At 50.4% G+C, this 23,781-nt stretch overlaps 1 protein-coding gene and 1 pseudogene across 14 annotated transcripts in view; both read left to right on the plus strand.

Annotated features, from left to right (window-relative positions):
* The window catches only part of ATP2B2 (ATPase plasma membrane Ca2+ transporting 2), a 360,418-nt gene that overhangs the window by 257,243 nt on the left and 79,394 nt on the right, over positions 1–23,781 (plus strand). For all 14 annotated transcript variants that reach the window (XM_033131470.1, XM_033131472.1, XM_033131469.1 and 11 more), the window contains one exon: positions 21,479–21,676. In XM_033131470.1, coding sequence (XP_032987361.1) covers positions 21,479–21,676 — 198 coding nt within the window. The remainder of the gene's footprint in view (positions 1–21,478; positions 21,677–23,781) is intronic.
* Positions 9,081–10,483, plus strand: LOC117036556 (60S ribosomal protein L5-like; annotated as a pseudogene).

A 23,781-nucleotide genomic window follows, 5' to 3' on the forward strand; every position in this document is an offset into this window, starting at 1 on the left:
CAGAAAAGACCTGGAGAACGAAAGGACGGCCACCACATGGAATAAGGGGGAGAGTGGGCAAAGGATCGGATGTGAGACTTGAGGGGATATTTGGCAAGAGGTGAAGCCAGGACAATGAGCAGGGGCTGATGGGAACCTGCAGAAGGAGTGTGGGTTTTTCCTCTAAACTGAGGCAACTGCTGGAGAGCTGAGAACAAGAGAGTGACATAATACATTATTTCATTCATTTTCACCAAGGCCCTGCAAAGCAGGTACCAGATCCTCAATCTAGCACTTGAGCAGTGACAGAGGCTGAGAGGAAAGATGGCTCAGCTACTGAGGAGGTGACAAAGCTACTTGTTGAACCCAGACCTAGGTGAGGATCTCCGCATCACCCAGCCAGCTAGGTGTGGGCATGGCCAGAACCCCAGCCCGTTTCCTAGCACAGTGCCCTGCCTCCAAATGTCTTGGCGCTTTGTTCTGTTCCTTTTGGTTTTGTTGCTGGGCCTCAGGCTGAATAAAACTCAATGGGATGTGATTTGAGGGTTCACTGGGAACATTCTGTTTCCCCATAAAATTGCAAGCAGCAGCAGAGATGTGTGTTCCAGGTTGCTAAGCAACCAGGTATGACCCAGTGAGCAGTGGGGATGATGATTCTTCCCAGAGAGAAGTGGCTGGTCCACCCACCCTTTCCTCCCCAAAACCTCCCAAGACCCAGACCCTCCCAGTCAGTCAGAAGAACCCCAGGAATTCACAACCAGTAGGGCAAAATACAAAGTAGACAAAAACAGGAGAGGGTGACAATTCCAAACAGATATTAAATGGGCTCCAAAGGAACCATAGAGAAGGACCTATCCCAATATGTGGGGAAAGTCTTTTATGATCACAATAGTGGCCCGCCCTTTTACCATGTGCCAAACGCTGTTTTAAGCATGTTGACATATCATCATATCTTCATAACAACCTTATCAGGTAGATACTATCATATTCCCCATTGTAAAGATGGAAAAACTGAGGCACCTGGGGGTTAACATGCCCAAACTGTAAGTGGCAGGGCCAGGCAGTCTGGCCCCAAGTCCAGCACCGAAGCAAATGGATGGATGGTCCATCTGAGACATCTGATTGGGAGTCAGCAAGGAGAACTAGAACACACAAGAGGTTTACTCAAAAACTAGAGTTGGATCGATTCAACTCTTCTTAAAGCCTTACTGTGTGCTGGACAATTTACCTTCTACAGAACTGAGGTAAAGAGCTCAAGCTGGTAGAGTAGAGACAGACAGGCCATCATAATATTTACCAGAGTGTGATAGATACTATGAGAGAGAAGGAAAAGATGCTGGTAGAGGATGGCATTGGGGCAAATCCCCAAGGAGAGGTGACAGACCCAGCTATGGAAAAGGACCCAAAGACGGAAAGAGAAGCATTTCAGGTGGCATTTTATCACCTTGTATGGAAACTAATTTTTTAGGTGTCTGTCCCCACTCTACCATCACCACCCCAGACCACGAGCAACTCAAAGCAGGGATCATGCGAATTTATCTTTGTGTCCTTAGAAGACAGCACACATCTGACATTTTGGATGCAGCAATCACAAAATGTTTGTTCAGCCTACTAGGCCCCTTTTAAAAATAATAGATAAAACATATTTTGATTACTAAATACAAGGCACTGTTCCAAGTGCCTCACACATAGGCATTTCATCTTTAGAGAAACGCACAATGTATGTATTTTATAGATGAGGAAACTGAGGCATAGAGAGGTGAAGTAACTTGTTGAGAAACTATGCTACACTGCTGGAGCTTGGAAGGGGGCCAGGAACCAAGGAATGTAGTCAGCCTCTAGAAATAGAAAAACGCAAAGAACAGATCTGGCCATCGGAGCCTCCGAAGGCACCAGCCCTGTTACCTTGACTTCAGCCCGGTGAGACAGATTTGGGACCTCTAGAACTGTTAAGATAAAAAATGTGTGTTGTTTTCAGAAAAAAAAAAATGTTTGTTTAAAAGATATGTGAACAAAGATAAAGGAAAGGGGAATGAATGAATGAATGAGACTGGTCTTCACTGTCAAACAGGGGTGTAGACACCATTTGTTTTCCTTTAGAGCCATTGTAAGTTCCAGAAGGGAGAAGCAGAAGTCCACAGTGGGAGCTAAGAGCAGCCTGTGTCATGGGACAGAAGGTGTTGGGACTGGGCAGAAGATCCCAAAGGAGCCATTGCAGGAATAGCCCAATGGGACACGCTGGGAGCCCGGATGCAGATGGTGAACTCAGGAGTGAAGAGGGCCACCTGTGGGCCCTCAGGTGACAGGAACTGAATCCCTAAACCAGACACACGCAACTTCTCCAGTGTTCAGAATGAACAAAACTTCAGAAACAGTTTGCCAAAGGAAGCACATGTTCTCCCAAAACAACGCACCTCTAAATAACACTTAGGAGAGAATGTGGCAGGTTTCCAGACAGAGACTTCAGTGGGTGTTGCCACAAATCACTAGATCAGTGTAGGGACGACAGTCACTGCTCCAGTGGGATTCACTGAGCATGTTTTACCAGCGGTCACTGTGGTTCTCATGTTAGCGTATTAGTGAGAGCCTGGGTCAGTCCGGCACCTTTATCAAGCCTTGGTGCTGCACTCCCCACCACGCCAGGCCCGCACAGGAAGTGCCTGGCACATGAGATGAAGGAGGTGCTAATCCTTCTCTGTTGCACAGGCAGCCTTTGTCAAATTATTGGAGAGACACACAAACAATTTACAAAAGAATACCCAACAGTGTGCGGTTAAACATCAGCATGATGGTAGATACTGGTGCAATTGCTTAGCTATTCCCAAACGAGATACCCACACACACCAGTGTAATGGGACAACAAGAGCATGGAGTCTTGGCATCTCCAGACCTGAGTTCTCGTCCTGGTTATGCCACTAGTGGCTGCATGAGCTCAAACAAGTCACGTCACCTCCCTGAGCCTCAGTGTCCTCCTCCAGGGAGTGTAGACAAGTCTGTTGGCCTTACGTAGTTTACTGGGTACATTTAGGGAATAACTATCAGTGCCACTGTGTGCAGGCATTGCCTCACATAACCCTCTCGTCAGCCCCCTGGGGTCTGCAGGATCTCCCCCATTGTATATCCCAAAAGACTTAGAGAAGGTGAGTGACTTGTCTCAGGTCACACAGCTGGAAAGTGCTATGGCTGGAACCACAGTTAATCATTGAACGCTGTGGCCACACAGTTCAAAACATATGGTAACAGCATTACAAAGTTAAGCCCCCAAGTGGGTGCAGAAAATCCACAGAGGGTGGGAACTGAAATTTCTGCTCACCAGTGTATGGCCAGGGCTTGGTGGGAGGCTGGTTCAGGGAAGTGCACAGTCACAATGTATTGAATAAATGAATGAATGAATGAATGAATGAGGCCAAACACGTAGTAGTTCAGAACAGGACTCAAGCCAGCTTCCCTGGATTCAAATCCAGCTCTGCTACTTACTAGTTGTGTAAAATGGGACGCTAATAGTCCCTCCCACAAGGAGTCACTTAGAGAATTAAATGAGTTTATATATGTGAGAGCAGGTAGTGTAGAAGCTGGCACAGAGTAGATATAAGTGTCATCTGTGATGATTGTGATGATGAGGGATTTAACCAGCGGGTTTCATATGGATGTTGTGATTGTTATAGCTGTTGCCCCAAAGAATCCTTTGTCACAGCCAAGGATCCTCCCTCCCTCCCTTTTTCCCTCTCCCTCCCTCTCTCTCTCCCTCTGCCTTTCCTCCCCCTACAAATACATAGTGAGGATTTACTGTGTGCCAGACATAAGCAAAGACACAAGATGAAATGACACAGGCCTTGCCCTTCAGGAGCCCAAACTTCAATAATCAGAAGAGTCAGTTAAAATACCGCTTGATAACTTGTATGGGGGACAAGGCAGTGGAGCGCGGTCACTGGATCAGAGTGGGTGATCAAAGGTGGCTTCTTGGAAAAGGTGCTGTGGCCATCCATGGAGGGTGAGGGTGGCAGGGCAGCTGGTCAGGTGAGCGGCCAGGCATAGACGGAGCAGGCACACTGGAGGCAGCACAGGAAGGGACGTGTGTCACCAAAGTGACCTGGTCAGTGGGGCACCCTGCATGCTGTGTGCCACACAGCACAGGTTCATCCCCTCACTCAGTGGCAGCACCCTCTGCTGGGTGTGGGGCCACAGGGCTGACCCAGCAGCCTTAGAAGGCCCCTTATAAAAGGTTAACGGCTTCATCAATGTGAAACGGTTACAAGAGACGTGTGAAGGAGGAGCTCGGAATTTTCAAATTCCGAGGACCCTTAGAGCTGGTGGAAGCCCCTCAGTCAAGAGGAAGCAGAGGCCTAGCAAGGCGTCCTGGCCAGTGACCAGAAGAGCGACATGAGAGCCAGACCCCAGGGCTTTCTCACACACTCGCTCACCTACTGACCTGTCCTCGCTTGGGTTCCCCCAAAAGCAGTGTGAGTCCAGGATGAGGTACAGGTGCTGTATGTGGGTGTGGTCTCAGCAGTGAGAGAGTGAGGAGGGGAAAACACAAGGAACAACCGTGTCAGGAGTGCGACTGAGGTGCTTCCCGCTCTGGGCCACAGGGACCCCCCTTCAGGGAACGTGCGGGCTGCGCCTCAGCGCTGCCCCTCCAACCGTGCAAGGCGAAGCCTTTGTCCTGACTCCCAGCTCCTGCTGGTCACAGGCTGGGTAACTGGGTGCCTCTGGGCCCCTGCTTGGGGGCACCTAATGATCTCCCAGCTACAGGAAAAGTCCTGAATTGGAGGGCAGACTCAGTGGGCACGTGAGGAGTGTGGCCACCGTGCGCAGGAGCTGGCCGCCATGGCCGCGGCGTGGAGTGTCCCAGGATGGAGGGGCTGTGGCCCTGGGAACCAAAGATGAATGTCACAGCTCCTTAGGAGATACTGATAGTACCAATAATGGCTTCCATTAATTGAGGTATTTCCCCGCACCAAGTGCCATGCTGAGGGCATTATGGGTATTACCTCATGTAATGCACATACCTGTCTTGGGAGGTACCTACCAGTGACTCCCACGGTACAGAAGCCGAGGCCCAGAGCTGTTTCTGTAATTTGTTTAAGGTCGGACAGCTAGAAAGTGACAGAGTTAGGATTCAAACTCAGGTCTGTCTGACTCCAGCCTTAAGCCTCCTTAAGCCTCCAGCCTCCCAGGTGATCAGAACCTTCCAGGTGGCCCAGGTGTAAGGAACATGTCAGGGTTCGAGGCTCTGAAACATTCCTCTTCAAAGGAGGCAGCATGCTCTTTTGAGTGTGGATCCAGACACCCTCAGTAAATAGCCTTGGAGAGAGACACTTTCTCCCCTCTGTGCCTCAGTTTCCTCATCCATAAGATGGGCTACTATAATACCTTTCCAGCCTCCTTCATGAGGATTTTCCTGGTGGGAAGAGATTGCACAAATTTTCTACAGTGAGGTTCACCTTCTGGGGAACATGATACAGTAGTTAAGATTCTGTGCATGATACAGAATCTAGTAGGCTCTAGATTCAGATAGGCCTGGAGCTGAAACTTGGAGGATACATTTCTTTGCAGCCCCGTGCCTCAGTTTCCCCATCTGTAAAATGGGGGTAACAAAATGAAGTCACAGGGAAACCATGAGATGTAAATGGAATCATGCCCACATGGGGCCTGGCACAGAGTAAGTGCTCAGGGGTGCCATGGAGGCCATCACTGCTTTGACCTTTAGGTGTGAGACATCTGTGAACCAAGGTATCTTCATCTGCAACACGGACCTCTTAATACGTGCCTTGTAGAGTCGCAGGGCCCACACATGGTAATGGATGTAGACGCAGCTCCTAAAACAACTTTCACAAGGGAATTCCTCTCAACTTTCTAGGGTCTTCATGGGTTTTCTGATTTGCTTCATAACTGCCACGTCGCTACCTTCCTTCCCCACTTCCAAGTCTCCCATTCCCCCCAGAATTCTTTCATCCTGAGTGAGAATCTAAGACACACCTTCTGGTCCTCAGAGAAGGTGCCATTTTTAAGAGCAGGAGAAGCTAGTATTACAGAAGTGAAAGCCTCTGCTTTCCTGGCTTTTATTTCTGATATTGGATCTTACCAACAATTGTCCCCAGTAGTAATTTCAGACACCTAAGTGGAAAGTGTGAGGGATGTCCCCGGGTGAGGCTGAGGCTAGACATGTGTGCTTCCCCAAGTCCTTTAGTGGGGGTCTGGCTGGAGGCTCCTACATCCCTCCCGTCAGCAACAAGAACAAAGGAGTCCACTGAGGCAATTGGACACAGAGGGGAGTTACTCGAAAAGACCCCAAGTATCTCCCCTGCCCCCCAGTCCTCAGTCTGCAAATACCTTAGAGCAGACATTGGAGTTATGCATTGCCCACGCCTTCCCCCTCCCTTCCTATGCAATGTGCCTAGGAGAGGCCACATGTGGACTGAACATTAATGTATCAGGTGCAGGCCCTGCCCTCATGGAGCTTGGACTCTGCAGGGGAGTCAAACACTAAGAAAACCAATTACATTATTCTTAAAATAATGTTAAAATGAAAGTTATTTTCAGGGAGCTATGAGAACATTCAAAAAGGGGTTCAACCTGGGGTGGGGAAACGGTGGTTTCCGCCAAAGGAAGTGCTGCTTTAGATGAGATGAGGAAAGAGCATTCTGAGTAGAGGGAACAGCACATGCAAAGACCCTGAGACAGAAAAGCACTTGTGTTGAAGCCACAGAAAATAGGCTGGAAGGGATGAGATATCAGAAGAAAGCAAGGGCCACACTGTACAGGGCCTTCCAGATCTCTCGGCAAGGAAATTGGATTTTCGCTGCGTGCAGTGAAAGCCACTATAGCATTTTAAGCAAGGGCCTGAAATTAACACAGTGCACTTTACACTTTCACAACATCCCTCTGACCACTGGGTGTAGAATGGATGGAGGGTGGGAGCAGGGAGACCAGTGAGATGGCTACTGCAGTCACCCTGTACTGATATTCGGGTGGTGAAGGAGAGTGGTCAGATCTGAGATAAGTGTTTTTTTGGGCAGAGGTACACAAAGGTGGTAAGTGATGAAAGCAAAACTCTAACCCAGGAATAGATGTCCCCAAGTCCATTCCATCCAAAGGTTATATGGAAACAAACCTATATTTTTTTACCGTAGGGATTGATTTCCCCCTTTAGGTTAAACTTTGAATTAGTCAAATAAAACACAAACACATTCTCCTCATTAAAATTAAAATATTTCAGTCAAAGTTAAAGTCCCCTTGTCCACTGCAATTAATTGTGCTGTCCTTTCCCTACTCAGAGGTCCCACCTTCATGTGTTTGGAGCAGATCCTTACGGACATTTTGCTACACATTTACATATATATGTACCCATAGAAAATATAAGCTATTGTTTTGTTGAGTTTTCTGTTTTACATAAATGGAATCAAACTATACACGTTGCTCTGCAACTTGCTTTTTTCACTCAACAGTTTGTCTTGGAAAGCCTTCTATGTTAGTACATATAAATGGATCTCATTTTTTTAAAACTGTTGCATAGTATTTTATGGACTGGATGTACCGCAATTTATTTAGCCCACTCGCTTTCCAAAGACAGAAATGCATTTTTCTATAAATGTTGAAGCTTTTGAAATGCTTGTGGGTTTTTTTTCTTTCAAAAATATATGACTTTTATTTATGCCAATGGAGGAACCCACATCACGGTGACAACACAAATATTTAGCAACACCCAGCCTGGTGACTAAGTTTCCCATTTCCCTTCAGGTGCTTGGCATCCCTGGGAACTAGTTCTTGCCCATTGCCAAGTCTCCGTTTATAGCAAAAGGCTGTCTCAAGAGCAGCAAGGAGAATGGTGGAGGTGTCGGCTTTGATTTCATTGCTGAAGCAGGCAGCCTGGCCTGGTGTGGAAAGAGTACAGCTGTGGAGCCTCAAAGACCTGGGTTCAAATCCTGGCTTTAGTTGTGTGGCCCTGAGCAACTCACTTTTCCTCTCTGAGCCTCAGTTTGTCCATCCATAAAATGGAATTTATAATCCCAATCTTATAAAACGGCCAGGAGGATTAAATGCAAGTCACCTGTGTAGAATGATGGTCACATAAGAGCGCATACATGTGCATATAGCACCATCCCCTCCCCCAATCTGCAGCCCCAGTGTAGTGGAGAGACTGGGCAGGGGAGGGGGGAGGTCTTGCATCACAAAGGGGTTACTCAAGGTCACAAAACAGTGAGAAGACAAAAATACTCTGCCACAGCTGGCGATGCAGTGTAGGGGTGGCGTTTGAGTTCAACGGGAGGAAAGGGATTTTTCTGCCCAAATTCTGGACACTAACTGTGTGCCAGGCACTTCACATTTTGTACTTCCTTTCATCTTCACCCCAGTGGGCAGAGCTAGGTCGTCCCTCTGCTCCAATTTAAGGATGAGGAAACTGAGGCTCAGAGAGATGACACCACTTGCAGAAGGTCTCAGAAGTGGTAGAGTCAAGTCTGGCACTTGGCCCTCTCTGCTTCTCTCTGCAAGCCGCCCTGGGAGGCTGCAGGCAGCAGTTCTGCAGCGCGCCCCCTCCTGGAATAATAGGGAAGCTCCTCTCTTGATGACATCTCAGATATCTGTGTTCAACCATCAAGACCCTTCACAGGAGGAGAGAAAAATGGCTTTTTGGCCTCCATTTTCCCAAAGGGATGAGATAAAGGCTTCTCAGGGTCACCTCAGGACAGTCTAAATCAAATCCCTTAAATGACAGAGAGAGAATATGAAATGGCCATAATTTGTGTGTGTGCAATAAGGCTCAGCTCTTTAAAGAACACTTGAGCAAGATGAATGTCCCCTCCCTTGGTGAAAAGGGCCTGGGCCAGGAGTCAGGAGACCAGCCCCGGCTCTGCAGCTGGATCACCCTGTATCTGGGCCAAGTCATTTTCCCGTCTCAATTTTCCCACCTGTCAAGTAGGAGTGTGAGACTGGATGGCCACAGGACTTGTCTTGCTCTAACAGTGGGGGAACCAAGCAGAGGTGACTGGGGTAGCTGTAGGAGTAGGGTTATCAGATTTAACAAAGAAAACTACTGGCTTTTCTCCCCTGGAGCTGAGCTGGACCTGCAGGTCTGTCACAAGCCGCAGAACGGGTCTCTGTTCAGCAGGATGGGATTTGTTAAAGTTGTCAAGAATAAGGCCTACTTCAAGGGCCGGCCCGGTGGCTCAGGAAGTTAGAGCTCCGTGCTCCTGACTCCGAGGGCTGCCGGTTCGATTCCCACGTGGGCCGGTGGGCTCTCGACCGCAGGGTTGCCAGTTCGATTCCTCGAGTCCCACAGGGGATGGTGGGCTCCGCCCCTTCAACTAGGATTGAGCATGGCACCTTGGGCTGAGCTGCCTCCCGGATGGCTCAGTTGGTTGGAGCGCATCCTCTCAACCACAAGGTTGGCGGTTCGACTCCTGCAGGTGATGGTGGGCTGTGCCCCCTGCAGCTCGCAACAGCAACTGGACCTGGAGCTGGGCTGCGCCCTCCACAACTAAGACTGAAAGGACAACAACTTGAAGCTGAACGGCACCCTCCACAACTAAGATTGAAAGGACAACAACTTGACTTGGAAGACAGGCCTGGGAGTGCACACTGTTCCCCAATAAAAGTCCTGTTCCCCTTCCCCAATAAAATCTTAAAAAAAAATTAAAAAAAAAAAAAAAAAAAGAATAAGGCCTACTTCAAGAGATACCAAGTGAAATTTGGAAGACACCATGAGGGTAAAACTGATTACTATGCCCAGAAATGCTTGGTAATGCAGGATAAAAATAAATACAGCACACCCAAATACAGGATGATTGTTCAGGTAACCGACAGATATCATTTGTCAGATTGCTTATGCCCGTAGAGAAAGAGATATGATAATTCATGCAGCTTATGCTCATGAACTCCCAAAGTACGGTGTGAAGGTTGGCCTGACAAATTATGCTGCAGCATATTGTACTGGCCTGCTGCTGGCCCACAGGCTTCTCAATAGGTTTGGCACGGACAAGATCTATGAAGGTCAACTGGAGGTGACTGGAGATGAATACAATGTGGAAAGCGTTGACGGTCAACCTGGTATTTGGATGCAGGGCTTGCCAGAACTACTACTGGAAATAGAGTTTGGGGGACCCTGAAGGGAGCTGTGGACGGAGGTTTGTCTATCCCTCACAGTATCAAACGATTCCCTGGTTATGATTCAGAAAGCAAGGAATTCAGTGCAGAAGTACATCGGAAACACATCATGGGTCAGAACGTTGCAGATTATATGTGTTATCTAACGGAAGAAGGTGAAGACGCTTACAAGAAACAGTTCTCTCAATACATAAAGAACAACATAACTCCAGACATGATGGAGGAGATGTCAAAGAAAGCTCATGCTGCTAACGAGAGAATCCAGTTTCTGAGAAGCCTAAGAAAGAAGTTAAAAAGAAGAGGTGGAGCCGTCCCAAAATGTCGCTTGCCAGAAGAAGATCAGGTAGCGCAGAAGAAGGCAAGCTTCCTCAGAGCTCAGGAACAGGCTGCTGAGAGCTAATAAGCCAAACAACAGTTTACTATGAAGATTGTTCATATAGGCAGTAATAAACTTGTAAGCAACTAAAAAAAGAAGAAGAAAAAAGACAAATACGGGACATCCAGTTAAATTTGAATTTCAGATAAACAAAAAATAACTTTTTTATTATTAGTGTGTCCCCAATATTATATAGGACACAACTTATACTAAAAATTATTTGCTGTTTATCTGAAATTCAAATTTAATTGGATGTCCTGTATTTTATCTGGCAACCCTATTCAAGGCCCTCAGCTCCACTGAACCCAACCCCCATTTTTTGGTACAGATAATTGATATTTTCACTGGCCACCTACCTTCCACCCAAATCCCGACCACCTGCTTCCATACTCCCCCCTTCCTACTTCCCTGCCCATGTAAAAATTCTGGAGCCCTGAGCTAAGAGGTTTTGTGAATCTAAGAATTCCTACAGTGGAGACGGTGGTGAAAATTCAGCCTGTCTTGGGGAAAAGACAAGTGGTGGATGAAAGTCAGTGGAGAAACCCGTATGCACATGTGTGTCAAGCTGCTTAGAGGGACACGGTGTCTGAGGTGCTCACAAGTGACTAGTCCCATTCTGTGCCACGTCCATGTGCGTGCACATAAACTAGTGGCCACCACGTCCCGTGTTTACAGAGAAACCAGCACAGAGAACATGCTGTGGCCGTGCACGTTCACGCCAGCAGTCCAGTGCTGCGGCCACAGCTGTGTGCTGCATCTGCGTGTGCCTGTGCGTGGCTCAATGCCAGGTCTGTGTGAGCACGTGAACCGGGAAACACTACCCATGGCAGCACCTGTAATTATTAGAGACCCTGGATCCATAGAAAAGCCCACCTGGGACCCTTATGGATCAGAGAGACACCCCTCACCCTTCCCCCTGCACCGTGCCCTTCAGGAACAACAACACCATGATGTGATGGTAAATGCCAAGTACTGTACACATGCCCGCCATGCCCACTGGCCTTAGCTCTGTCCTGAACTGAGAGCGACTGCCTAAACCCACAGGGACGCCCAGGCTGGGCTCTTCCCGCAGAGGCGCTGTCGGGCTCAGGTTTGTTCAGTGGCTCTTACAGGTGGCACATGGCCTCCCTTGTGTGCAGGCACCTCTGGGTGGCCTCAGCACCCACATCTCCATGTCTGATCCCCAGGGAGGCAGGAGAGGATAGGGAGGGAGGTTTCCTGCAGGCCGACTGTATGCGGGCCTACTGTGTGCTGCGAAAATCCTCCTCTAGGGAATGGTGGAATGAGCGCCAAATGAGAGTGGCAGCAAAAAGTGGATCTCAATTGGTGTTTGACCCCCCCAGAGCCAAAACCTGGCACAGGAGAGATGCCCAATAAATGTGTTAGTGAATGAATGACCCAGGTGACAAATGCTACCAGGGAAGGACAAGAAGGATGGTTTTAGGCACGCCTGGAGGAATGAGTGCTGGAGACCAAGATTGGTCTACGTATCAGAATTGATTTGGCGCATTGGAGCAGCAGGAGGTCAGGCGAGAGCAGAGGGAGAAGATCATAACCTCCCCGAGCAAAGAGAGGTGTGGAGTTTTACAGGAGGGGATGAACGAGGCTGTTCCCCCTTCTACGACAAAGGGTTTCAGGGCACGACCAAGCCCGCCAGCTCCACACCCTGGCCCCAGGTGGCCACCCAGTCCCGCCCACAGGCCCCTAGGAGATAAACAAGACAGGATCCAGACGAGATGGCTTTTAAGATAAGGTTTCTTCTCCTGGCCTAAATATGGCTTAACAGATGGGTTGTCCTTGCTGGGTAAATTGAGGAAGGCTTTCAGGAGGTGGTGGTAAACTGTCATCTGGGTCTCAGAAGACTAAACATGGTAGCTCAACAGAGGGGAAGGGTAGGTGTCCTGGGTAGGAGCCAGATGAACCAAGACAGAGACAGATAAATGCCAGGCATGTTATGGGGCCTGTCACTTGTCAGGAAAGAGGGATGAATACAGCAGGACTGAGAGTGAGATGGGAAGAGTCCTTTGGACAACATCAGAGAGGCTCCCATGAGCCCAGGAGACGGAGGCAGCAGTGAATGGGGGCCATTGAAGGTTGTAGAGCAGGGCAGGGACGCCGTCAGAGCCACCTTGAACGTGAGCTCCTGAACCCACTCTGCCCGATCGGTCTCTTCTGCTCTCCTTTCTCTCCCCACCTTGTTTCTAATGTCTCTTTCTCCAAACTTTTTCAACCACCAACAGAAGACAGAGAGTCTGAGTGTGATCTCTGCATCCCCGTTAGCTCATGCCTGGGTTTGTCAGCTTTTCAAATCACAACACGATTCCCTCCTCTGCCGCCTCAGGGCAGGTTGTGAGCCTGACTGTGGGCAGCTTTCAGGGAGGGAGAGCGGCCCTCCAGGAGCGGGCAGCCCCTGCAGAAGTGAGGGACGGTAGACTCAGGCCAGGCCCAGGCTCTGTCCCTCACCGCTGAGTGACCTGGACAAGATGCTGCCCTCAGTCTCGACAGTAAGCCCCAGTGCCAGGGTTGTCGGTGTGGCTCAGAGCACCGAGCAGGTTAGCTCCCTCTCTTCCTCTCCCCAGGACAGTGGTTTTTCAACCAGGGCCTGTATTCAGGTCCCCAGGGAAGGGCTGTCACAATGCAGATGCCTGAGAATTTGCATTTCTAACGTGTGTCCAGGTAATGCTGAAGCTGCTGGTCCCTGAACCGCAAACACCTCCCCCTGACTGTGCATCCTCAGGGAGCTCTTAGACTCCCAAGGCCCCACACCATGCCCCAGCCCAATTCCATCGTGATCTCCAGGTTTGGGGCCCAGACGTTAATGTTGTTCCAAGCTCCCTGTGATTCTAATGGACAATCGAGTCAGGTGCCAGTGCCTTCAGGAGCGGGTGGGGGTGTAGCTCAATAGTAGCCGCAGGTGCTGCCCGAACTCTTACCATGTGCCGGGAGCCGGTCCATGCACAGTAGGTGTGCTCGCACTGACTTTCCGAGGTAGGCACTGCAGAGGAGGAAGCTAAGGCCCCGAGCGGGAAAGTCACCGGCCCAAAGTCACAGAGCTGGCAAGTAGTGAGGCTCTGACTCCGGTCTGCCCTCCCGTTCATTCTTTTGTCTGGAACGTCAGGAATTCCCCAAACACCCAGCAGTGATGCCTTTGCAAGCTGCCCGCTCTCCTGGCCTCTGACAGGGTACATGCGTGTGGATTCCCCTTCCCGCATGCAGCCCCACGCCACACTCCTGCGTGTGCCCACACTGCGCATGCACACACAGCCACACCCCTGACTGTGCACATACCTGCACAGACAGCCTCTCACACACTCAGTTACACATCTGCCTCTGGGAGGCCTCACGGGCACCGCCTGGTTTGAATCTTATTTCTGTTTTTTAAATATGTGCAGCAGGCCGATGAAGCCACCTTTGGTTTACTGGGAAAGCACTTGCAATTCGTTTCATCTGAAATGTCCTACGCGCCCCAGAGTTGACAGGATCAATGACTCACATCAGCTTAATCAGGGAGGGTCACTGTAAGGCATTTGTTCCGAGCAGACACCGCCCACCCCTGACTAGATCAGGCTGGAGCAGAGCAGGTGTGAGAGCTGAGCTCCGTGGCAAGAGGCCTGACTCAGTTGCCCTCCCAACAGAAGGACCCTGTGCCTCAGTGTACACACCTTCATAATGGGGTGATCACAATAGAAGAGGAGGGCTTTACAGTTCACAAAGCACTGTCAGAGCCTTGGTTCTGTTTGATCCTCAAATGAGAACCAGAGAGGGTGAGTGATCTACTCAAAGTCACACAGCAAGTAAAGAAGCATCCAAACCAGGTCACGGGACTAAGGTAGGGGTGTGTTGTGGCTGTGATGGTGAATTCGGACACATCTAAGACAGTGGCAATGCCAACAGAACTATCCGGGAGGCATATTCCGGGCCCAGAGGAACAGGAGTCGTGGTAGCGTGGTGGTTACCTAACTGCATCTATCATGTATGAGGGCCAGTGTGTGCCAGGCACTGTTCATACACATCATACATCATAATCCTGATCCTCTGTCAGTCCTGCAAGCCATGTGTACTTTTATCCCATTGCACAGAGGTGGAAACTGACGCTCCTGATTTGCCCAAGGCACTAACTCTGAACCAAAGAGGAGCTGGGATTTGAACCCAGGTCTGAGGTCACTGGAAACAGGGGGTCCCACCCACACCACCTCTGGAAGCAGCCCGCCCTAGGCTCCCTGCTACCTCTCCCCTCGCCCCTGCCCGAGGCCGTGGCCTCCTGCCCCAGCATCTGAGGGAGCAGTTCGTTTTTGCGGTAGCACTGGACAGCAGGTGGAAAGTCTGGGCGACGTGATTATTGTGCTTCCTTTTTACTTGAAATCATTTGCTCAGGCAGCAGACAGGTTCACTCAGTCTGACAATACCCATCCACACACACACCCCACACCCCGAATATTGGCCAGGTTCAGTGGGCAGAGTTCACTCCAGCTCCTACTGGGGGTTAAAAAAATTCTCTGGGGTCCCTTGGCTGGAAACAGGGATGCTCAGCTTCCGGAGGGTCTCAGAGCAGAGAAAAAGGTGAGAGGTCACCTAGAGGGTCTGGAACCCTCACCCTAAGCCCCTCCCAATGGCCAGAGGCCCCAACTTTTGGTAGAGCCCAGCCTGTCAGCATAGGGTGCTTTGTTTCAGTGCCCCACACACAGGAAGAACAAACCCCGTCCCCAGTTACCAGGGCAGAAAGTAAGTTATATTTTATATGTCTCTGTTCTCTTGTCTCGCCCCCTCATTCTGACCTCTAACCCAGCCTCTGTGCCTTTACTTACCTCAATAGCCCCTTTTTATTCTGACTAATGATGCATGTCCTCCAAAGCAGCTTATGAAAGTGTGTCTCATACAGAAAGATTTTAAACCACTTGAGGAAATTCAGACAAAGGGAAGAAAGGAGAAGTAAGATGATGATTCACAGGCACAATACATGCCACTCCAGTGCAACTCCAAGAGGGGAACTGCAGTCAGTGCAGAGCTACCAGGCAGGCAAGGGGAAGAGGAAAACAAGTTGAGTTCCGTGAGCCAAAGTCTCAAGTAGGTCACCCCCTCATTCTCACCCCAAGGCCTGTGTAGTGATGACCCTGTGTGACACATAATAGATATGTTCTCCTCTGTGGGGACCATCTGCCCCCTCTCCTGAGGGGCAAACTAGGGATGCTCCAGCCACATTGGCTTTTTCCAAGCTCTTTGGGGCCTTTACAGCTCCTCTCTCCCCCAACCCACACCCTTTCACCTGATTAACCCCCACTTTTTCTTCCAACTCACCCAGTTACACGTCTTCCAAGAAACCTTCCTAGCAGCCCAGTCTTCCTCACTGCAGTATCCCCAATATGTAGAACAATATTTGGCTTATAGTAGGTGCTCAATAAATATTTGTTAATTGGTTAAATGAGCAAGTGGATGATTGGATGCACACCATCCTGTACAACCCTAACTATTTTCTCTACCTTGAGAGGGGCTGCATAGGAGAGGGGGAACTCGGGCCTCTTTAGCTAGGAGGCTCCTGAGTCCCTGGGGCCCTGGCATCTGGTGACAGGATGCCCAGGGCGGGCCGTCCAACCTGAGCATGCATTCTCCCTTCCCTCTCTACATCAACATCCACCTTAGCTCACCTCTGAGGAGGTCCTGCCCTCTGCCCATGGAAGAACCTAAGCTGGTGCTCACGGTCCCCCTGAGCTTTCCTTGCAGAGCCAAGGTGGGACCAATGTTCAGGTCAGAGAGCTTTCATTCACAACTTCCAACTCCCCGAGGTCCAGGCACATGCCCTTGCTGAGCCAGACGTCAGGATGTTTATGTGGAATCACCTAATGTTCGCAACAAATTTCCGTTTGTTTAAAATACACTGTCCACCAAACCAAAACCCCTCTGATAGCCTGAGGCTACCGTTTGCAGCATTCAACCCTGGGTCCAAAATAGCTGAGAAAAGAGAGGAAGGCATTCGAAGAAGAGGAATGGGGAAACTGGCAGAGGCAAAGGTTTAAAGACTGGGGAAAAATCCAGTTTGTGTCCAGGACAACTGGATAGAAATGAATTTGGGGGCAAGGATTCCTCAAATGTCCAATGACAGCAAGCAGCCATTACAACAAATAATTCCTGTACAACCAACGTCCCCCACACTTCGCCCTTGGCTTTCTCCTTTTCTGTAATTAATAGAACACACAAATTCTGACTGCAGTAGAGGAATTGGGACAAGTGCTGGAGTATTTTTTACTGTGAAGGGACACTCCTGGCACCCGGATAGGTTAGAGAGCGTTCACACATTCCCCTCTGTTTGGCTCACCACAGCCTAGGGGTGATTTTGTTCCCACTTTGTTGAGGACAAAACTGAGTCTCTGAAGGACGAAGCAGCTGGCCCACGTTCACCCACAAACCGGACTCGTCACTCAGTGTTCTGTCCTCTGCCTCTCGTACAAAAAAAACACGTTTGACGACCCACAGCCCCACACAGCGTCTGACATCAATTTCCATGCATTTGTGTTTCTGAATTTTCAGTGCCTGGCTGGCCTCGTCCAGCAATATTTGACACAGTGTATTAATTTTTAATATGCTAATGGGTGAGATGTCCTTTAATCTAAATTGAATCTCCAACACCATTTTGTCGCTCATGCTAGCCTTGGTTGCTTCTGCTCCCCAAGCTAGGCTCGTTAATTTTCAGCCAGAAGGCGGGGAGGCTACACAATCCTGCTCCTGGGACAGGGGTGACAAGTGGGCTGGACCAGGTGAGATGTCCCACCTGTAAGTCCTCAGAACCACCAGCTAAGCCAACCCTTCATGTCACGTGTGGGGAAACTAAGGCCCAAAGAGGAGAAGTGGCTTGTCTGTGGCCACACAGCCCTTCTGCTGGGCCTGTCCTCACCTGGACTGCCCCCCCCCCGCCTCCAGGTTACTGAAATCTCACCTGTCCAGTCTTCCTCCTGTAGGAGGGCGTGATGAATTGCTCACACTGCCTAAAGCTGGACGTTGTGGTGTAATATCCTTACCTGATGCGAGGCACAGCACTGCACCTTACACAAGGTGTCCCACTGAAGTCTCATCCCACCCCTGCTGTTGTCCATTTTACAGATGGGGAAACTGAGGCACTAGCGGTGAAGTCACTCAGAGCTAGGATTTGAATCCATGACATCTGAGTCCAAACCCCACCTGAGTTCTTGGGGCTTGGTATCTCCAACTCCAGCTCAGGGAAAGAGGGTGAGCGAGACATTGCGGCCACCATCTGCCACCTCAGCCACCCCCATGAGCCTCAACACTGAAGGTTCCCATCTTGGATTTATATACTGGGGTGTTTATTGTTATGGAAATAGCTGTAGCAGAACCCACAAACATTGTTATTCTCAGAGCTGTTATGTCTGAAGAACAGAGGACCTCTCAGAGGCCTGTGGGGAGTAGGACAGGGCTTGGCGCTGGGGAGGGAGCAACCCAGGCGAGAGGGGAAGTGACAGAAAGGCTATTCTGCTCTGTCACCTCCCCCTTCCAGCCTCCGCCCTCTTCCTAACCCACAGCCTCCGGGGTCTCAAACTAGCAACCTGGGCGCTGAATCTAGCTACGGGTCTGTTGTATTTGGCCCTGGGATATTTTTACTGGGGAGTGTTTACATTACATTCCAAGTGTCTAGGTTCTCTTAGAAGATTGGAAGACCTGCCACACTGGGCCCCCACTCCCCACCGGAGCTGAGCGATAGCTGCCCCCTTTAGATGGACTGAGGGTCTTCACTTTGCCCCACGCCCCCACCCCGCTGTTGTCTCCCGTCACCCACTGCACTCATTCACAAAACCTGCCTGGCCCTCACAGCTATTCGAATTTGCAACCCCTGCCCTCTGCTCTCTCCCAGGACCCAGGGTCTCAATGCCAAGCCTCTGAATCCCCAGCGTGACAGAACCTCTGAGCCGTGGCCAGACTCCCAGAACTAGAGAACATCCACATCTTCAGTGGCTCACACTATAGGCTCCAGAATGTTTGAATACAGGCCCTCAGAAGATTGGGAGACCCACCTCTCTCTGAATCACTCAGGAGGGGCCCTGGAGATGGGCTGGCCCTGCCCACTCCAAGCTGCTTCTTAGTGAAGCTCTTTATTTACACCAAATCTTAGGAAGAGCCCCAAAATGTGAGCACTTCAGGGCCTGCAGACCTTGGAACCCTGTATCCTTAGGGCCTACCCATCCTAGCCAACTCCCCCTGTTATCAAGATGGGGAAACTGAGTCTCAGAAAGGAACTAGGTGACCAAACTGCTCCCAGAGGCCAATGTTGACCGCTCATAGCCCCCTTCCTCAGAGACACACCAGCCTCTTGAACTCGCCCTTCTTCCCTTTCTCAAAAGCTACTCCCAGGAGAAAGCCTGAAACTCACCCACACCACGGTGTCAGAACTGATGATGGCTTCCCCCTCCCGCAGAATCCAAAGGAAATACAGCTTTCAGTTAAAAGAATGAAGCCCAAGTAGAAGAACTTCAGACATTGGCTATGGGTAGAATTAAACAAAGGAGGGAAGACAAGGAGCCTTCCTGCAGTTCCCAGAATCACACTGCCGTGCCTGCTTGCTCTGTGTATGGGCATCTTAGCCATCCCACCATGGGAAGGGGCGGGCAACATCTCCATGTGCTTGGAACAGGGCTGGCTTGGGTTCTCAGGACCAGGGAGCTGCCCCAAGACAGCAGCTGGGTCTCATGAAGGCCTCAGTCTCCCTGTCTATAAAATGGACATAACCCTGCTCTGGGCTCCCTCATTCTCAGTGCACAGGCATGAAATTGGATCCCCAGAGCTTATCCACACTGAGAGGCAAAGTGGGTGTAGGGTCTCCCCAGGTACCAGCTAAGCCCCGCCCCCGGCTCTCCTGCAAGGTCTTCGAGGTTCCTGAAGGATGTCTTCCTGTCAGCATCAGAAGAGGCTCTGCACCTAGAACCCCAGACGGGACATGCCCATCTCCCTGTACCCCTGAACCATAGACTACTGGACTCCCAAGACCACTGAGCTCTTACGTCCATGAGCCACCGGGCTATTCCCTTCACAACACTCTCCCCAGCACCCAGCACTGGGCTAGGCCCACGTGGAGGCCTGAGACACGTGGGTTGAGTGAATGAATGGAGAAATGAGCCAATAAATGACAGACTGTTAGCACCCCAGAACCATCTGGCATGAGACCACTCACCCCCATAACTAACAGCAGAAAGTTCCATCACTCTGACCCCAGCATCCTCGTCGGGGTGCTCTTCTGGGGACACCCCAGGTCCCTCCTTTCTGAGAGCAGCCTGAGACCAGAGGTCCCATAAAGGGCGTGCCCCTTTCCCTCTCCTCTCTGTCCACCCCACAGCTATCCTCTTGAAGCCACAGGTGAGCTGGGGCCGGGCTGGCCTCCAGGACAGGACAGACATTGCCCCGCTGCAGGGGCCCGTTCATGCTGCAGTCTCTGTGATGACGCCCCAGGCCAGGCTTGTGACACTCAGGCATGTCACCTATACAGTTGGTGGGCGGATGCTAAGGTGGTGAGTGCCTTGAGTGCTAGACTGGGAGTGGTGCACCCCCAAGACACGAATGCCCAGGTGGGATGTGGGTCAGTGAACAGGTAAGCCGTGCTGTGCTCAAGGCCATGCTAGACGTGAGGGCAGGGAGCCTTGGTCTGCCTGGGCTGGAGGGAAGTCTTCTCAGCAGAGGCCCTGAGAATGGGCTCACCAGTGGAGATGGCAGGAAGGGCTCTTCTGGCTCACTGTGCAGCATGAGCAAGGCAGGCAGTGTGCCAGGGCACTTGTTAGGGGGAAAGTAAATGGCATGCCAGTGACTTGGGGTGACACAGGGCAGCCCCAAAGGAAGGAGAGGAGCAAAGGGGCCCCGTAGACAGTGCAGCTGGCCCCGCCTACTGGAGTTGGCCTCTGTCTGCCACACAGCGGAATTTTCACAGTGAAAGGTTCACTTTCGGGCTCCCCTTCTAAGGCACAGATGCAGCTGGAGGAAGATGGCACCCGAATCACTAACATCAGTTGAGCATCCACCATCCCCCAGGTACTGGACACAGGTGTCCTCTGGGAGGTCAGCTCCTTGGGTCAGGCGCTCTGTCTGTCGTGTTCACTGCTCTATCCCAGTGTCCAGAACAGTGCCAGGCACATAGTAGGTGCTCACAAACACTCACCTGACTGCATGCGTTACCTCAGGAGATGCTCACAGGCAACCCCATGGGTGAGGCGCGATCACCATACGCATTGAAGAGGACGGCAGTGAGGCTCAGAGCGCTAGGAGCAGGGGCTGGGATTCTAACCCAGGCAGAGACCTCAGAGTCTGTGCTCAACAGGGAAGGCAAGGGGCAAGGGTGCAGATGCCAGGTGGGCACGGTGGTGTGTATTCACTTCCTGGGGCTGCTGTAACAAATGAGCACAAAGAGGGTGGGTGACTTTGAACATGAGAAATGTAATTCTCTCAAAGTTCTGCAGTCCCGAAGTCCACAAGCAAGGTGTCGGCCGTTCTCCCTCCAAACGTTCTAAGGAACATTGCAGTCCTGCTTCTTCCAGCTTCTGTTGGCTCTGGGCCTCCGTGGCTTGTGGTTGCATCACTCCAATCTCTACCTCCGTCTCCACATGGACTTTTTCTCTCTGTGTCTGTGTCTTTTCCCTTCTGTCTTTTACAAAGACGCTTGTCATTGAGTTTAGGGCCTATCCAGATAATCAGGGTGATCTCATCTCAAGATCCTTAATTACATCTGCAAAGACCATTTTCCCAAATAGGGTCACCTTTACAGGTTCTGGGGGCTAGGACTTGGACATATCTTTGGGGGAGGCCACCATTCTCCCCACTACGAGGTATCTCTGGCATTTCCCAGGTGCCCGTTCTGGGCCCAGATCAAGCACTGGGTGCTGGGCTCCTGGCTGGTGCCTGCAAGGTTCCTGCTCTATTTCTTCCGTGTCTCTGCCCTTTGCCATGTGACCAGCCCCACTTGGGACAATTCCAGCAATGTGTGTGTGTCTCTCCTGGGCCCTCCAGACCAACTTCTCTGCACTGTGTCCACAGGTTTGCCAGGTACTGCTTCAGACCTAGAAAAGAGAAAGCAGATTTTTGGGCAAAACTTCATACCTCCAAAGAAGCCAAAAACCTTCCTGCAGCTCGTGTGGGAAGCGCTGCAAGACGTAACGCTGATCATCCTGGAAATCGCGGCCATCATCTCCCTGGGGCTCTCCTTCTACCATCCGCCTGGCGAGAGCAGTGAAGGTAAGACAGGGGGGGCCTCGGACCCCGGCTTCCCTCCCTGCAACGTGCATGCCCAGCCACAATGGAGGGTGTCACAGCTGAGGGCTCATGGCTGCTGCTCCTTCCAGGTGAGAAAACCAAGGCCAAAGCACAGGGCCAGTGAGTGGCCAAGCCAGACCCCAGGCTCAGCCCCACCCCCAGTGAAATGCAAGGGTTGGACCAACAATAGGAATAATTATAGTGAGCATTTATTAAGCACTTACGGTATGCCAAGCTCTGGGCTGAGATGCTCTCCTAACAATTCCATGAGGTAGGGGCCATGATTATGTCCGTTTTAAAGACGAGGGAACCAAGGCACAGAAAAGTGCGTTAACTTGCTCAAGGTCACCCAGCTAATAGAGTCCTTAGGTTTTTGCAGTGGAGCTTGTTCAAAACAGTGTTGCTCAGGCCCCTCCCTGAGAGAGTCTGGTTCTATTGGACAGAATCCAAGTGAGGGGCTTAGACATCTGTCCAGGCTGCTTTCTGAGGGCTCCCCACTCTCACGTCTGAGGACAAAGCCCCCAAATTGCTTACCCAGTGAGCTGCATTCACACTCTTTGATTTGATGGTGCTTGACAACCCCATTCACAGATATCCTCCTCGGGTCCCCTGCCCTCTGGGCACTCCAGCCTCTGAGCTTCGTCCTTCAGCTCCAAAGCTGGGCTTCTCCTCAGAACCCCCAAGTCACTTGCCTCTTGCGGCCTGCAACGATGACAAAATTCATGATGACATCAGAGCTCTTTGCACTGGATATTCTAGAACACGGGTTGCAAACTACGGCCCACAGGCCAAATCGGGCTCACTTTCCTGTTTTTGTATGGACCGTTTGCTAAGATTGGTTTTTATGTTTTTTAAAGGTTGAAAAAAATCAAAATAATACTTTTTGTGACATGTGATTTTTACATGAAATTTATTTCATTGTGTAAAAGTAAAGTTTTATTGGGACACTCCCATTTCTTTTCCGTATTATCTATGGCTGCTTTCCCACTACAGTGGCAGAGGTGAGTAACTGCAACAAAGACTGAAATATTTACTATCTGGCCTTTTACAGAGAAAGTTTGCCAACCTCTCTCCTAGAAGGTCAGGGTAGGATATTTTGCCTCAAGAAAACCATTCTCCCCCTCCCCACCATTCTCCCCTTTCAGTGTGAAAAGAGAATAAAATGGTTGAAGACACAGTTTCTGAAGTCAAGCTCCCCTGGGTTAGAAACTTGTCTCCATCACTTCCCAGCTGTGTAACCTTAAGCAAGTCACTTTCTTCCTCTGATCCTCAATTTCCTCATCTGCAAAAGTTTCCTCCTCATAATAACCCTTCCAGGGTAAGTGATCCCACCTGGAAGGGTTGTGATGACGTGGAGATGAAGGGACACGTGGTCAGCGTCTGACAGCCTGGCACATAGCAGATGCCGGTGGGTGCTGGACCTGGTGGCATCATGGGTGTGACTGCCCTGGGCGTCCTTCTCTGCGTCTTCGCCTGGGACCTCATCTCCTGTGCCTTGCGTGAGAAGGACTCAGTCTCCGCGCCCCTCCTCCCCCTCATGTCCTCGGGCCGGGCTTGGTTCAGCGTGCTGCACACACTGTGAGGCTGATGCTGCATCATGTTCCCACGGGAGGAATCTCGGTCTTGCGAGGGCATCCAAGTCTGAGCAGGGACACTGTACCATGGGGGCAGGAAGCACCACCCCACTCGCCCTGGGAGGGCCCTAGAACAAGCCCACTCTTCTCAAAGTCAGGACGTAGGACTCCTAATGGAAAACCTGGACCTCCACCCAACTTTTCATTCCAGAAACTGAGCACCTGTTATGGGCTAGGGATTTACCAACTTGATGACTGCTTTCCTTTATGACGGCAAAGGTTTTTAAACCTTGATCACATGATAGCTAGACAGATATACACACAAATAGTATAGGATATATGGGAATCACATAAGATATATTGTTTTGTTGTTAGATTTTTATAACCCGATTTTTCATTAGTAGGACATTATAAACACATGTCTTTATTAATTATGACTTGACATTTCCTAATGAATGTGATGCATAAATAGTCGAACTAGGTTCGCTGCTTCAGGAAAGCAAATAAAAAGGG

The sequence above is a fragment of the Rhinolophus ferrumequinum genome, chromosome 17 (assembly GCF_004115265.2).
Source record: "Rhinolophus ferrumequinum isolate MPI-CBG mRhiFer1 chromosome 17, mRhiFer1_v1.p, whole genome shotgun sequence".
Lineage (NCBI taxonomy): Eukaryota > Metazoa > Chordata > Mammalia > Chiroptera > Rhinolophidae > Rhinolophus > Rhinolophus ferrumequinum.